We start from the raw sequence: 16,247 nt of genomic DNA, 5'->3' as shown, positions 1-16,247 counted from the left end.
TCTTATATTCAGAATATTTTATTTGTAAAACTCTGGTAAATATTTAGACACAAGCTTTGCTTCACAGTCTATCATAATCTTTGGTTACATCACCTCATGTCCCCACAGACAATGGTTGCCTTTGACTCATTACCTGTATTGCAAATCCCTCTCTAACCAAAATACCAAAGAAACAGGAAATCAGGAAACCACCCCCAAATCTGGTGTTTTCCCACCAGTTTTGGTACAAAATGCAGGTGAGGCCTTCTGGTGCTATTTAGAGGTCAAGGAAGCTGGGGACCAAGCCACCCACCAAACTAGATGGCCCCATCTTGGAATCATCAACAATTCAATGTCCTTCACTGATCTAAATGTCTATATTTCTCCCATGCTGCTTCCCTTTCAATTCTACATGTATTCCAAGTTCTTTATACTTTAGGTCTTTTATATTGCATGTCTGTTTTTTCACTTGGGTTGCTCATCCCCTAATCTTTACACAGCTGGTTCTTTGGTTCTATTTTTTAAATTCACACATAATAATTAGATATGTATGGGATATAATGTGGTATTTCAAAATGTGTACATAATATACCTTAAGATCGGGGTAATTGGTACTCCCATAGCCTCTAACATTTGTCATTTCTGGCTGGCTGCTTCTAATATTCAGGTCTTAGCCTAAATTCCCAATCCTCAGAAAGGTTCTCCTTGACCCTCCTACATAAATTAAAGGAAGGCCTTCTCAATGGAACAAGGTTACCCAAGCAGCAGTTCACTGTACTAATAAATGTCTGGAAGCTCATGGCCACCACTTCAAGCACCTCTTCTAATTGTAGAGGCCAAAGGAAACTTGTATTAATCTCATGATGTCTCAATAAATTTAGTATTAAAATATTTATACAAGTTTTTCTTTTTCTGAAGTGTGTATGCATTTCTTGGCAGACTCTGAATATGGATATATATACAAGCACCTACCAGAACCTGGCATATAGTAGGTAGTCAATATATAGTTGTGCAGATGAATAGATAAAGAAAATTTGGTATTTATACTCAATGGACTGCTACTCTGCTATAAAGGATAAATTTGAGTTATCTGTAGTACAGTGGATTCACCTTGAGACCATAATGTTAAGTAAGTGAAATGAATCTGACACACAAGCTTAAATATTTCATGGTTTCTCTTAAATGAGAAATCTAAAGTATAAACAAAGAGCAAAACAAAAGATAGATAATAGAAAACAAAAAGACAGATCTTGTGCAAATGGAAAAAGGACCAAGAGACGGAAGGAAGGAAAAGGGAGGGAGAGGAAGGGAACATAAAAAGAATTAAGAAGTTTTATGTACCAAATCCCCACAATGAATGTAATCGTTATGCACTGCAAATATGTACTAATAAAAATATTTTTTTAAAAAAATGTAGTTGTGGAATAAAAGAATAACAATGCAGAACTAGAAGAATGAATAAATGGATAAATTATTAAATTCACAGCTTGCAGAAGAACTGGAGATGAAACACGATGATGATGATGATGATGATGATGATGATGATGATGATGACAGCCAAGTGCTAGTACTAACTCCATAATTCTCTGAGATATTTATATGTACTAACTAACCCTCAAAACAATTTTAAGTGTAATGATCTCTATTTTGCAACTGAGAAAACTGAGCCAGAGAGAGGATAACTTACCTAGCTACACAGGTATGAATTCATGGAGCTGGGGTTCAAACCAAGGCACCTTGGCTCCAGAGTCTATGCTCTTAACTCTAACTCTAAATCATCTCCTTAATATAAAACTTATCCAAAAGATACACACAGCTGCAGTTGACTCACTTTGCAGTATACCACATCCAAGTGATAGATAAGGAAAGCCCTGATATATTTCTAATGTGGCTGCCAAGACATCATCTTAGTCAATAATTTCAACACTCTTCTTATTTCAGCTAAGTAAAAACATTGAATATAATTTATATTTTCCTGTCTCTGACTACGGAAGTGCAAATCTGTTAGAAAATACTGAGAGGGCAGCCAATAGGAAAAGAGAAGCCACAGGCTTATGTACTAACCAGGTGACAAGAACTTTGCTACACACCAGTCAATCGATGCCTAGAAACACAAAGAATACATGAAATACACTATGCATGAATCAAAGAAGCTCCTCAGAGGGATGATGACAAAAGGGATAGGAGGAAAACAGCTACACAAAGAAAAAATTGGAAAAGGATGAGGAAGAGGAGAAAGAGGAAGAGAGGAAGAAGTGAAGAAGAGAAGGAAAAGGAGACGAAAATGAAATGAAGCAAAAAGAGGAGGAAAAGGAAGAAGAGAAGGAGGAAGAGAAGAAAGGAACTGGGTTATTCAAGAGCAAGGCTGGAACTGGCATAATGAGAAAGAAAAACACCTTTCACCAAAGAGGATAGAGGTAATTATTATGGAAAGCGCCACATTTGGTAAAAACTTGATTCAAACTGAGGAAAATCAAATGGCCTGAGAGAGTAAGAAAGCATGGTGACACCAAAATTAACCAAGAGGTCTGATATGGGCTGTAATTTGGTTCTCTGCTTAAGGCTAGGCTTTTTCATTACTATCATGAGCCTTAAAAAAGCAGCAAGAAAAATTTTTTCTCTGGGCAAAGGTACAGAAATTTGGAACAAGGCTAGAGAAAAGCTTTGACTTAGACCCCACATCCTCCTAACTTCCTAAGTTCTTATCATTACCTACACCATGTGACCACTGTACCAGAGAGCAGAGCATAGACTGCAGTCGCAGGTGAGACTACTAAGGAGGACCAGCATGGGGGTCTGAAGATGTGTCCTTCTCCCTGCCTTTTCTTTAATTCAGCGCATATTTGTTAAGTGTTTACTTGCAGTCCAAAGCTTCAGAACAGGTGTTGTAATAGATAAAAAATATATATATGTATGAAAAGTATAGGACTGGCCTGCATCACAGAGCAGTGGGATAAATAAGGGCACAGACAGCTTGCAGGTGGAAAGCAATCCAAAAAAGAAGAAAGGGCTAAATGGACTTGGGAGTCAGGAAAGGCAGGAGTCAGGAAAGGCAGGAGTCATCTCTCCCAGACTTTTGAAGGGCCAAATACTTATCCTTCCTTCTTACATCTTTCTGGGGCTTTCTCCCTTGGCATGCTCTCTACCTCTTGAGTGTCCATTTGCCTGGTTTCCTCTCTTCCTTTCTGACTTATGAGCTCCCACCTATGTCTTAGGCCTATCAGGTTTCTCTAAGACACTGTTTGTGCTCTCTGGTGGCATTAAAAGTGGCTGCACTTTGATATAATCATTAATTTTTAGAGACTTAAAGATAAAATCTGGTATATTTTCCTCAAGAGGGTTTTTAAAGTTTGAGAATCTATCCTCTTTCGTCAGGTATACTTTTTATCAGGGTCTCTGGTCAGCCCTAAATAAAAGAATTTCTTGGTTTTCAAATTAACCTTTAGACTACATCTATAAGCCTCATAAATTTCCATCTCAAAGGACAAAGAGAAAGAGACCTGAATAACCAGAAGAACAAAAGAAGTTCTTATCTTTGCATGAACGTGGGCAAACCAAGGAGTTAATCATCATCCACACTGTAGCTAACAAGCTAGATCACTGAGAATCCAATCAGATAAGTGATGTGACAGTCTTTCAAAGGATTCCAATTCAAAAAAAAAAAAAGAATAATAAGAGCTTAAAATGAGAGTTTGCTACTGGGCACTATTCTCAGACTGTGCATGTGTCCTCAAACCAACAAAGCCAGCCCTCCATGTGTTTCTGTAAATAACATCTTATAAGAACAAGCCACAGCCATAGATGCTTTTGTGCTACAACAGCACAACTGAGTAACATAGCTGCAAAGATGAAAATAGTTACTATCTGGTCCTTTACAGGAAAAGTTTGTCAACACTTGCCCTAAAGCATTGTGATATACTGCTTTCTGATACTTTTTTAACAAAGGAAGGAAAGAAATTCTGGCTGTTGAGAGACAGCCATTACATCTTCAAGGTTCTAGTAGGGACCTACCCGTTTCCTGTGCTTATTCCCTTCTCTGTGGTATAGAGCCTTAAAATTTTAGTCCTAGAAGATCCCTTGAGAGCCCTCATCTGACTGTCTCACATTACGGAAGATACTCTCTGGGATTCAGGAAGGTTAATGAATTGCCCGATGTCACAAAGTGGAGTACACCAAGTCTTTTGGCTCCTTATGCAGTTCCCACTCCTCCCTGCCCTTTGGAATGCTTTTGTCTGAGTAGAACTGGATTGTCAAGGTGTGGGCTCTGATATACCTGCTGTTTTCATGAAGCTGGCTCTGCCAATGTACAGGTAAGACCAAATTCTCCTCCCAAAAACAAAAATCTTTCTTGGACTGTGTATCTGGGACCTCCCTTCTCTGAGTAATTTCTGTTGCCTTGAGCCAGGAAGTCAGGAATTCCCCTTCAAAGGTTAACTGCTGAGCTTCCTAGCCTTTCTACTCTCATGTCTCCCACATTCCTTAAGTAATCATCACAATACCATACACAAGCAGCTGTTAGAGCTGCCAAACCACAATGCCACAGAAAAAGGGAATCCTGAGTTACCAACCAGTCCACAGTTACATAAGTCTGCCTTCATGGTTTCATGTTACTCAGCTGAGTTAGCTTGGCTTGGCTTGCTTTAAGGTGACTGAGGCTCCTGAGAACCTCCCTTCCTGGATCTCTGAGTAAGCTGACTCTTCTTGTAATTTCAGCCCTGGAGTCCTTGCCCTGCCCCTTCAATTGTCCTTCATTTCTATCTTCAGGTCAAAGTACAGTCTGTTTTCCTCTCTGAAACTCACTAATTTCTTAGGATCCTGTCATTTTCCTAGAGCGTCTGGATTTTCACTGTTATTCATCAAAAGCACTCTTATCAAATCTACCTGAAGCCCAGGAGTATGCAGACCAAGCTCTCCCCTGTCCAATTTCCCTTCAGACTTTATGAGCTCTGATTTTTCTCTACTTTTTTCTTGGGTGACTCCCTAGCCTTCCCTGCCTCAGGTATCTAACCAGGGCCAACATAAGTCCTCCCTTCCTGAAATCCCCTAGGACTCTTTCAGGAGCTTCTCTGGCTGCCTACTCCTCCTACAGCACAAAGAAACTGGGCTAAAGGAAAAAAGGGGGGAAAAGCACCCCACTGGAAGGTTTTTGTCATTGCAGGCCAAGAGATGTTAGCTCTGAAGAGCCTGTAGCCTCTGTGACAAGCTTCTTGGACCAGGACACTTAAGAACTGATATTCTGTGGTGGGAGTGTAGACTGGTGCAACCACTGTGGAAATCGGTATGGAGATACCTCAAAGAACTAGAACTGGAAGTCCCATTTGACCCCGCTATTCCACTGCTGGGGATCTTCCCCAAAGAATTAAAAGAATCATACCACAGTGATATATGTGCACCCATGTTCATAGCAGCACAGCTTGTAATAGCTAAAACTTGGAAACAGCCCAAATGCCCATCAACTGGAGACCGGATAAAGAAAATGTGGTTTTTTAATAAAATGGAGTACTACTCAGCCATTAAAAATGAGAAATTAGAGACATTTATTGCTAAATGGATCCACATTGAGGTGATACTCTTAAGTGAAATAAACAGGACACACATGTGTAAATACCAAATAGTTTCTCTAGTGTGAGAAACTGAAAGTGTAAATAAGGACTAAAAGGTATAATAGACAATGTGAAATAGGAAGAAAAGGGGCAAAGGGGAAGGGGAAGTGGGAGGGGTAGGGGAAAGAAAAGAAGGGAATGGAATTAATATGAGAAAATGAAAAAATGGAAACAAAGTCTTTGTAAATAGGGAGGGATGGAGGGGTTGAAGAGAGGGCAGGGGAAGGGGAAAAAAATAAGAACCAAGAGAGATTATGTAAAGGTGCAAATTTCCAATGATGAATGTCATTATATTGTATACCTAAAATGTACCAATAAAATAAAATTTTTTTTAAAAAGCAAATGACTGACCAAAAAAAAAAACAAACTGATATTCTAGTTATGGACTTACTGACCAATAACAGCTTTAGCTGACTTCGTATTTTATTTCAAATGAAAATTTATAAGTACAGTTTTGATGCTGTTTAAAATATTTTCCAATTTTAGAGGGAAAGTACTTAGATGTGTATTTTCTTACATGCTATGTTTTCTTTAATTCCTTCTTACAAGTGTATATTACGGTAGTGTTTAAAAACTATTTTTAAATTTTAAAATGGAAATCACTATCTTATTTTTCTTCTAAGTTATCGGTTTTTAAACCTTAAGTCAGCAGAACCTTGCTCTCAAATAAAATGTTAACAGATTTGCCTTATATAAAATAAAAGTTGAGTTGCTAGGAGGTAGAGAGAACAGCCCCTGAAGTATTTTTGCAGAGCCCAGGTGTTGTGGTTAGCAGAGTAAAAAAAAAGTACCTTACAATATTACCATATTTTATTACATCTAAAACACCAACTAGCACAAGACATACCATGTACCACAAAGAAAAAATATTGCCACTTAACCTATGGCATGCCACAAATCGGTTATAAGATGCAACCCACTTAAGTAAATTAACATGATTTATATGAATATTTATTTATTTACACTATTATGGATCATCAATTCTAATATACATATAAATCATGTTAATTTATTCATACAGTCAATCTGAAAACTTTAAGGGAATCACCCACAGTGGTTTCAGGTAAATGCTAGTTTCCATTTACTGAGCATTAATAAGTACTATGCACCAGATAGATGCTAAATGGGGGAGTTCCCTCAGCACTCCTGGCCTTCCTTCCACTTCTTAATGTTCCCATTTATTAATCACTGTCCAAGTAGAGTGCTAAATGCTGTACCTCTTTTATCTCATGATTCTGATACATAGACAAGTGTAGAAACCATTTACAAAATCTTAACAAGGCTTAGATGGAAACTGTGGATGGAGGAAGGAGAGTTTAATGCCATTCTCATCAAGGAAGCAGTGACTTCTTCATTTTTTAAAAAAAAATGAGACCGTGTTTAGTTAGGATAATCCAATCTTGAGACATGCATAAGGAAAACAACACCCACTGGAAACCCCACATAAACCACTGAATCTTACCTACTTTGGGTGGGGTTAGTCCTTCTCATCAACCAATCCTAGCCCCAAACTCAAGGACTACCAGGAAGAAAGACATCGTTTCTGGTTAAAATGTGATGCATTCCCGGACCTAGTCCAACATGCAAATCTCCTAAGAATGATTCTGCCCCATGCCTCCTTTCTCATTGGCTTCTCCAAGACCCAGAGATTAGAAATTAAGATTACACCTCCAATAGATCAGCCCTAAAATTTTTACATAAAGAAGTAAAGAAAAAGAAATACAATTTAATCTTGATTGCAATCAATAGAAGGAAAAAATGGCTATCTAAAAGTACAATGATTTATCTTGAAAGTAGTGTGTTTATTGTCATGTAATTGTGGGTGCAAACTGAGGGTGGTAGGCACTATTCACAAATGGCTTTAGCACTTGAAATATGGATATGTGAATACAGCAAGCAATTTTTAATTTTTGTTTGGTTTTTTGAGGCAGGGTCTCGCTATATAGCTCAGGCTGGCCTTGAACTCACTATGTAGCCCAGGCTGGCCTCAAATTCCTAGCAATCCTCCTGCCTCAGCCTCCTAAGTGCTAGGATTACAGGCAAGTGCCACCACACCCAGTTGCAATTTTTAATTTTATCTCATTTTAATTTTAAATAGTCAATGAGGTTGTGGCTACCATATTGGACAATACAACTCTAAAAGGACAACTTCAACCTTGTCTTCAACTTTGAGTTCAGAGCTGGGTCTTTAAGGTCTGCTTTTAAGAAAATACCAAAGTGCAGACCATGAGAACACAAAAAGGCCTGACACAGAACTGTACAGAAAAATCCAAATGTATATGCTTCAAGCCTATATACCCTTTTAACTGTAGAAGTTATAAAAAGAGATCACATGAAAGACTAAGCACAAAGATCAGCATCTAACCAGCATTTTTGGCCACCTTAAGAATATGACTTCATGGTTCCACTTTAATATAGAATCTTAAAAGGTGTAAATAATAGAAACAATAAAATGGTGGTTGTCAGAGGCTGGATGTGGGGAGGGAATGGGAAGATGTTGGTTAAAGATTACAAAGTTAAAGTGGGAAAGGTAGGGGAAAGGAAAGAAGGGAAAGGAAAAATTATGAGAAAAGGAAAACCTGGAAACAAAGTCTTTTGGTGAAGGGAGGACAAGAAATGGGGAAAAAATAAGAACCAAGATATATCATGTAAAGGTACAAGTACCCAGTGATAAATGTAAATGTATTGCATACCTAAAAGGTACCAATAAAAGAATCTAAGGGAGGCTCCTAGGGCAGAGAAGCTGAGCCAGTCCCAGCACCTGGAAGGAAGCTCCCCTGCCGTCATCCCAAGCTCCTAGGGCAGAGAAGCTGAGCCGGTCCCAGCACCTGGAAGGAAGCCCCCCCACCGGCATCCCACACTCCTGGGGCACAGAAGGTGGGCCGGTCCCAGCACCCAGAAGGATGCTCCCCCGCTGCCATCCCATGCTCCTAGGGCAGAGAAGGTGGGCCAGTCCCAGCACCTGGAAGGAAGCTCCTCTACCCCCATCCCATGCTCCTAGGGCAGAGAAGCTGAGCCCCACGGGTGCCAGAAGCACACCCCCGCCCTGTGGAAATGAGAAGACATGTAAACAAGTCTCAGAAACAGACTTCCAGATCACCTACAGCAACCCCAAAGGGAAACAAGATGGAACAATCTGATACTCAACCACCTGGACTCTCTCAACTGGCAACAAAAGAGGGTCTGGGAAAAATGAAATCAGAAATAACTACTCAGATAACAGCAAAGATTGTGCTCATGGTGCAAGACATGATTAATAAATCTAGAGAGGACACAGATAAAAACAATAGAGGATCTGAGGAACATGATGGAATTCCAACATAGGAAGCAAATGGAATCCATAAAACAGATGCAAACAGATTTCCAGGAGATTAAAAACTCCATCGAAAGTCTGCACAGCAGAATGAACCAATGTGAGGATAAAATTTCACATATAGAAGATAAGATTGCAATTAGTGACCAGGAAAAGAAAAATTGCTTTAAAATTGTAAGGGAACATGAGAAATCAATCCAGCAGCTGCTAGACAATGCAAAGAAGAATAACATAAGACTGATTGGAGTCAATGAAGAAAGAGGAGAGAGTGCAGATGACATAAAAAAACTCTTCACAGAAGTGATGGCAGAAAACTTCCCAAGGAGGAGAAAAGAACTTGAAATACAGATAAGTGAGACATATAGGACTCCAGCTAGCCTTGATCAAAAAAAATCTACACATAGGCATATAATAGTTAGGATTCCAGAAATCCAACAGAAGAACAAAGTTCTACAAGCAGTGAGAGAAAAGAAACAAATCACATACAAAGGAAAGCCCATCAGAATCACAGCACACTTCTCAAGGCAAACCCTCAAGGCAAGAAGAGCTTGGAGTGATGTATTTCAAGCCCTAAAGGAAAACAGCCTCCAACCCAGATGGATGTACCCTGCAAAACTATCTTTCAAAATTGATGGAGAAATGAGATACTTTCATGATAAAGAGCACCTTAGGAACTTCATGAATACCAAACCAGCACTCCAAAACATTTTAGACAATACCCTAGGAAAAGACAATGGGGATCACAACCCCAGGAAACCCAGCAGAATGAATCCATTGGGTGTGACAAATTAAACGCAAAGGGGGAGAATCCAACAAAAAGAAAAAGTCATGACAAGGCATTTAAAACTTTTAACTTCATCTCCCTAATGAGTGTATAATTCAATCTTGTTATTGTACTGATTAGTATTTTTCTGATTCTAGAGTTGCACACCTTTCCTTGTGCTATACTGGCTATTTATCATCTTCTTGGGTCTACTTTTTAATTGGGTTGTCTATTAATGAGCTGTGAGAGTTCTTTATATATTCTGGTCATAGGTTATATGCATTGGAAATATGACCTGTTTAAGGACTACTTCTCATTTTAATGATGTCATTTAAAGTTCTAAATTTTGATGGAATCTCATTTATCAATTTTTTTCTTTTATACATCATGTTTTTTGTATCCTAGGTAGTTCTTGCCTACCCTAAATTCATAAACATTTTCCCTTATATTTCTTCTTAAAGTTTTATACTTTTAGGCCTTCATATTTAGGTTCATAGATCCCTTCAAGTTATTTTCATGTATGGAAATAAAGGGTTGAGGTTAATTTTTTATATATGGATACCAGATGTTCTAGTACTGTTTGCTGAAAACTATCTTTTCCTCAGCTCTTGAATTGAGTTTATATTCTATAAAATGCTAATGTTAAATAATCTTTCAAAACTCAGTGGACCATATATGTGTGGTTCTATTTCTAGATTCTGTTTTATTCAAATGATCTATATGTCTTTCCTTACACCAACACTGCCTTGATTACTATAGCTTTAGAAGAGGTCTTAAAATTAGGTACTAAACGTCTTCCGACACTTTTTTGTTTGTTTGTTTGTTTGCTGTTTTTTGTTTTTTAACTTTTCTAGGTCCTTTGTACTTCTACATAACTTTTAAATTTCAATATCAATTCTTTATTTATAGCAAGTATACATAGACCTGAATTTATATATATACCATGTGTTTTCTAATCCTGCTAAATTCAAATACAAGTCCTAGAGGCTCCTAGAGATTTCTTAGTATTTTCTCTGTAGATGATCATTTCATCTACATATAAAGATTTTGCTTCTACCTTGCCAATCCTATCCTAGTTATGTCATTTTATTGCCAGACCATTTTGGTTGGGCCTAGGTTTCAAAGTTTAATGGACAGATAAAGAGTAAACATATCTGCCCTTGTTCCCCACCTTAAGGAGAAAGCATTGTATCTTCTCTGTTCATATAAGGTGTTTTCACTGGACGTATGGAGTACATGTCTTTAATCTGTTGAGAAGGTTCTGTTCTACTTCTAGTCTCCTGATAGCTTTTACCATGAACAGCTGTGGAATTTAGTCCAATACTTTTTCCTCTAACTAGTGACAGTATCATATGGCTTTTTCCTTTCCTCTGTTAAAATGATGACTTTTGGAGGTGGATCTTCCAATGCTGAACCAACACTGCCACCCCTATAATAAAACCACTTTCTACATCCTGCCAGATCTGACTTCTAATAGTTTGTTTTGTTAAACAAATTTCTATCTATGTTCATACTTTTTCCTTCTATTATCTTTACAGTTTTAGGATTAGCACAATGTTGAGTTCCTAAAATGAGGGGAGAAGTGTTCCTTCTTTTTTCTGCTTTAATTGTTTGATATAATTTATCAGTTAAAATCTATATGAGCCTGCTGTTGTCATATAGGTAGTTTTTCAAGCTAGGAATATACTTTCTTTAATAGATGCTATTAAAATTTTATATTTCCTCCAGAGTTAGTTTCATTAATTTGTCTTCCAAGGTACTTCTTAGAAGTTGTCAAATTTATTTCAAAACAGATTTTTGTAATATGCTTTCTATATCCTTTTAAATTCTATAAAATCTGTAGTAATGTCTCCTTGATAATTGATATTGTAATTTTAAAAAGGTATAACTGATATTGTGTAATAGGAAGAAAGGTCTAAAGGAGCAGGGGAAGTGGGAAGGGTAGGGGAAAGGAAAAAAGGGAAAAGAAAAAATATGAGAAAAGGAAAAAAATGGAAACAAAGTCTTTGCAAATAGGCAAGGTGGAGGGGGTAAAGGGAGGGCAGGGGAATGGGGAAAAAAAATAAGTACCAAGATATTCATGTAATGGTACAAGATCCCAATGATGAATGTAACTGTATTTTATACCAAAAATGTACCAATAAACTTAATGGGAAAAAAGAAAAGAATCTAAGGGAAAAAAAGAATTACAAAGTTAGGTTGAATGAATTCTGGTGATCTATCATACAGCACAGTGACCCTAGTTAATAATAATGTATTGTATGCCATTTTAGCTTCTAAAATCGCCTTTAGCTTCTACTACTTGAAAGTTAATTGGAAATTTCTTTAGATCTCACTGAGAGAACGGGATGCCAAGACTGAGTTACTTCAGAGATGGATCAGCTTAACATGAGAGAGAAAGTCAAAATAAATTGCTGTGCTACATAATGCACTGTGGAGAAATTCCCCTGAGGAACAGAGCTTTGAGCAATATGAAGAGATGTGGCCCAAGTGTTTCAGGAAGTCCCTGGACAGACACCAAAAGCAGAGAGAAGAAGTTAATTTAGCAACCTAGACAACAACCTGCTATTTTCCTTTGGATTGATCTGTGGCTGACACTCAAGGTGTGAGGCTTACAGGACAGAGTCTTACTATGCTATCTATGTTGAGCTGAAATTCTTGGGCTCAAACAATCCTCCTGTCTCAGCCTCCCAGATATATGTGTATGCCACCAATAGTGGCTGACTTTGTTTTCCTCAAACCTCAGGTAAAGATTAGCATTTTCTGTTTTTCTGATAAAGCTTCCGTTTGCATAATCTCTAATCATAATCTTCTGAGAAACTCTATGTGCATGACCAGTGTATGGTCTAGGGATAAAATTCACAAATTTTCTACCTCTTACCTCCCCTGAATGGTAAGCAGTGGGAGTGATAAAGTGCTCTCAAATGTTAATGATGGAAACAGGGAGATAGATCTTTTTCAAATGGGAAAAGGATCAAGAGATGGAAGGAGAGGGGAGGGGAGTGAGGAGAAGGGGAAGAAAAACAATTAAGATATGTTATGTACATGTACCAACTTCTCATGAGGAATGCGGTCATTATATACTGCAAACATGTACAAACAAAAATCAAACAAACGAAAAAATCATGAGATCAAGGGATGGGATAGAGAAGGGAGAGAGAGAAGGGAAAAGGAGTGAATAAAGGAATTGAGATGCATTATATATGTGAATCAACTTCCCACAAGAAATGTAAACATGTACTATACTCATGTACTAATCAACTAAAATTTTTAAATCTTAAGGTTAAAAAACAGTCCAGTATTTTCCACTGGAAACCTGAATGCAGAGAAGCTGTCTTTCCAAGGCTAAGAAGAGAACAAACAATCTGCTACTCTAGATAGTTCAACACCTGGGCAAGTTCCAGAGCTGGTAAAACGCTAAAACTGGGCTGACAAAACAGAGCAAAATATTAGTAACAAAAAATTCACTTAGTCTTAGAAGTTGACAACGGAAGACCAAAATGAAATTTGGAGCAAGGGGTCCACTTTGACAGAGAAATGACACAAGAGTCATATCTAAAATGAGATGTTTCTCCATGTAAATCTTGTTTCTTTTAGTAGAAGACATTAAAGAAGAAAAATGTGTAGTTACTGAGCTCTTTAGTGCTTCAACAACATTGATTCCTGGCTATTTCAGTGAAATACTACACTTTTTACCTTAATTTTTAAAATTATGTCTTTTCTAGCAATGGAAAATAATTAACATAGATTTTTACATGCTTTATTCTATTAAATAAAGAAAATAATTCTACAATAAAAAAATAATGTGTACTTGAAAATTGCTAAAATATTAAACTTTAAATGTTCTTACCACAAAAACTAAAGTGAAAAGAATTAAGATGTGTTATATCCCAACTCCCCATGATAAATGTAATCATTATGTATTGCAAACATTACTAATAAAAATAAAAAATAAAATTTAAAAAGTATGTGAGGTGATGGATATATTAATTTGATTTAACCATCTTATAATGTTCCCTTATATCAAAACATCATGCTATAACATACAATTTTTACTTGTCAAACATTTTTAATATTTAAATGACTTTAGGTATAACCCAAGCAACTGTTAAAATGCTAGTCATTAAATATCATCCAAAATAGTTGATCAAAGGCCAAGTAAAGATGTGGTATGACTTCCTGATAAGTTCTCTGTGGGCTGTGCATATCACATCAGTGACTGTCTTTATTTCTTGCTTTTCTCTTCCTCCATTCAACTCATAGTATGTATGCTTCATTACCCCTGTCTTTGACCAGCTAAACTTACTTGTATCTTAGGCCCAAGGAACTACATACTTTGGCCAAATTATTCAACCAAAAGCTTCAGTGAGAACTCCAGATCAAAGTGGTCATTGGACTGAACTGATAAGCCAGCCAGTAACTCTGTGTTGATATGAAGGAAGAAACGTCTTGCTTTCTCTCCCACTCATGCACATGTCCTTTCATTGGGTTAGTTCTGCTCATGTACAAATGTTACATAAAACGCTTCTTAAATAAACAAAATATAAAGTCTATCAAGAGATGAAAAACCTCATCTAGAGAAAAACTGCAATTGGAAATTTTTTTAAAAGGCTGAGTCTCCATCTATTCATTGAATATTTAGCAAGGACCTCCTATGTATCAGACACTGCATAAGACTCTGGAGAATGTAGGACAGATAAAATCTCTCTCCTATGATACTTGAAGTAGGAAAGAGCTAGCAAAAGAGCTATTAGTTACTGATTTTCCACCTTATAAGAGGTCTCCACTTCTCATTACCTTTCTGGAAGGTAAATATTATCAATTCCATTGTATATCTAAAGAAATGGTAGCTGAGATTTATCCAAGATTACTTTGATCTATGTGTTCTTTTTGTTTCTCCACATTGCCCTCCTGTACAGTCTTTTCCTCTGTTCCTTGAAGGATTCTGAGCTTTAATTATCTAAAGGCTATTCCCTTAACACAAAAGCTTAAGGATACCCAGGATACCTGGTGAACATGAAACCCATTATCAAAAATCTAGATGAGAAGAAACAATTGCCACCAACCAAAGTTAAAAAGAAAGTAGATTCTTTAAAAATATATAAACAAATAGTATTTCAGAGAAAACTTACCGGCCACCATACCATACTTCGGCCTGCTAAGAAGAAGCCTCCAACAGTTCCACGATTAGTGGAAAACATAGCCTGAGGAAGAAAGGGTCAATAAATTAATAGAAAACTAGATGAGTGACCTTGCTAGCCTCTCCACACACTGGAACTTTCTTTTACCCTAGCCTCTTTCTGGGTTTGTTTGTTTGTTTTGGTACTGGGGATTGAGCTCAGGTCCTTCTGCTTTCGAGGCAGGCAGTGGAAACTCTATCCTCTTTCTGAAATACTATCACATACTTTTCCCCTGAAGCCTCATTGCACTCAGATGAAGGAAGCAGGGACCTACATTTGACAGACAAGGAAATTGAGGCTAAGAAAGTTTAAACACCTTGCCCTGGTACTAGCTCTGCAATGGTACTAGTTTACTGCATGACTTCAAGCAAGTCACTCCACCTAGATTGCTCATTTATGTGTTAAACAGGGGGAAATGGAACTTTCAGGTCTTTCTTACAAGCATATCAAGTATCTAATGAAGCAATAAACTTTTTAAATGTATGATATGGTATGTTAATTATATCTCAATAAAGCTGTTTCAAAAAAAATGAAAAATGCTCTAAAAATGCAAAGCATTCATAGGAAACATTACACACACACACGCACACACACACACACACACACACACACATTCAAACTCAGTTCAAATCTTTCCGACCTGAGGATGTAGATAGGAGATTGCTGGAATCATTTCTTTACAATATATTGTGACAAGTACAGTAAATATGGGGAAGGGTTCTTTGGGCAAGGATGACAAGAAACACTTCACAAAGAAACAAATGACCAGAAACAAATAAATCCCAAGGATTCAGGCTCTAGTAGTCATCTGGGAAAAGGCCATTCTGAAGGTCATTCAGAGTCAAAGAAGGTTGATACCCTCCAGGCATGGTTGGAGGGACAAGAAAAGGTGGTTTGGGGCTCAGACACAATCATTTCCTAGTTGATCTCGGAAACAAGGAGCTTAGAGGAAGAATGTGAGGGCAGGTTCTAAAATAGGGAGCTAGGGGCCAGGGATTTAGCTCAGTGGTTTCTCCGCCTGCTGCACAAGCACAAGGACCTGAGTTCAATCCCTGGTACCAAAAAAATAAAATAGGAAGCTAGAATAATTCAGGAAAGGTGTTTACTATGGACAAAAGGTAAGAAGAAAGTGCTCATCCTTGCTTCTCTGCAAGCCCAGACCCTACCTACCCATCTTTCAAGGCCCCTCCAATGCCACATGCCCTGTGAAACTTCCCCTACTACTGCCTCTCTTACCCAAGCAAAAATACCTTCTCCCTACTCTAAACATCTAGAGAATTCCATTTACATCTTGTTCAAAGTCCTTATTTTTTTTTCACTTTGTGTTACCATATTACAAGTTTTTTGCATTTTTTACTTTTATTAGTATCTATTAATTTTACAAAATATTGAGTTTCAATGTATAGGTG

At 37.5% G+C, this 16,247-nt stretch overlaps 1 protein-coding gene across 5 annotated transcripts in view; it reads right to left on the bottom strand.

Annotated features, from left to right (window-relative positions):
• Positions 1–16,247, bottom strand: part of Slc5a1 (solute carrier family 5 member 1) — a 157,382-nt gene that overhangs the window by 54,490 nt on the left and 86,645 nt on the right. For all 5 annotated transcript variants that reach the window (XM_021257262.2, XM_021257261.2, XM_013071684.3 and 2 more), the window contains exon 2: positions 14,791–14,862. In XM_021257262.2, coding sequence (XP_021112921.1) covers positions 14,791–14,859 — 69 coding nt within the window. In that variant the 5' untranslated portion in view covers positions 14,860–14,862. The remainder of the gene's footprint in view (positions 1–14,790; positions 14,863–16,247) is intronic.

This window comes from Heterocephalus glaber, unplaced genomic scaffold (genome assembly GCF_053883595.1).
Source record: "Heterocephalus glaber isolate CG9 unplaced genomic scaffold, H.glaber_assembly_v1.0 deba00001687, whole genome shotgun sequence".
Taxonomy (NCBI): Eukaryota; Metazoa; Chordata; class Mammalia; order Rodentia; family Bathyergidae; genus Heterocephalus; species Heterocephalus glaber.
This window is presented reverse-complemented; position numbering and strand designations above follow the sequence as displayed.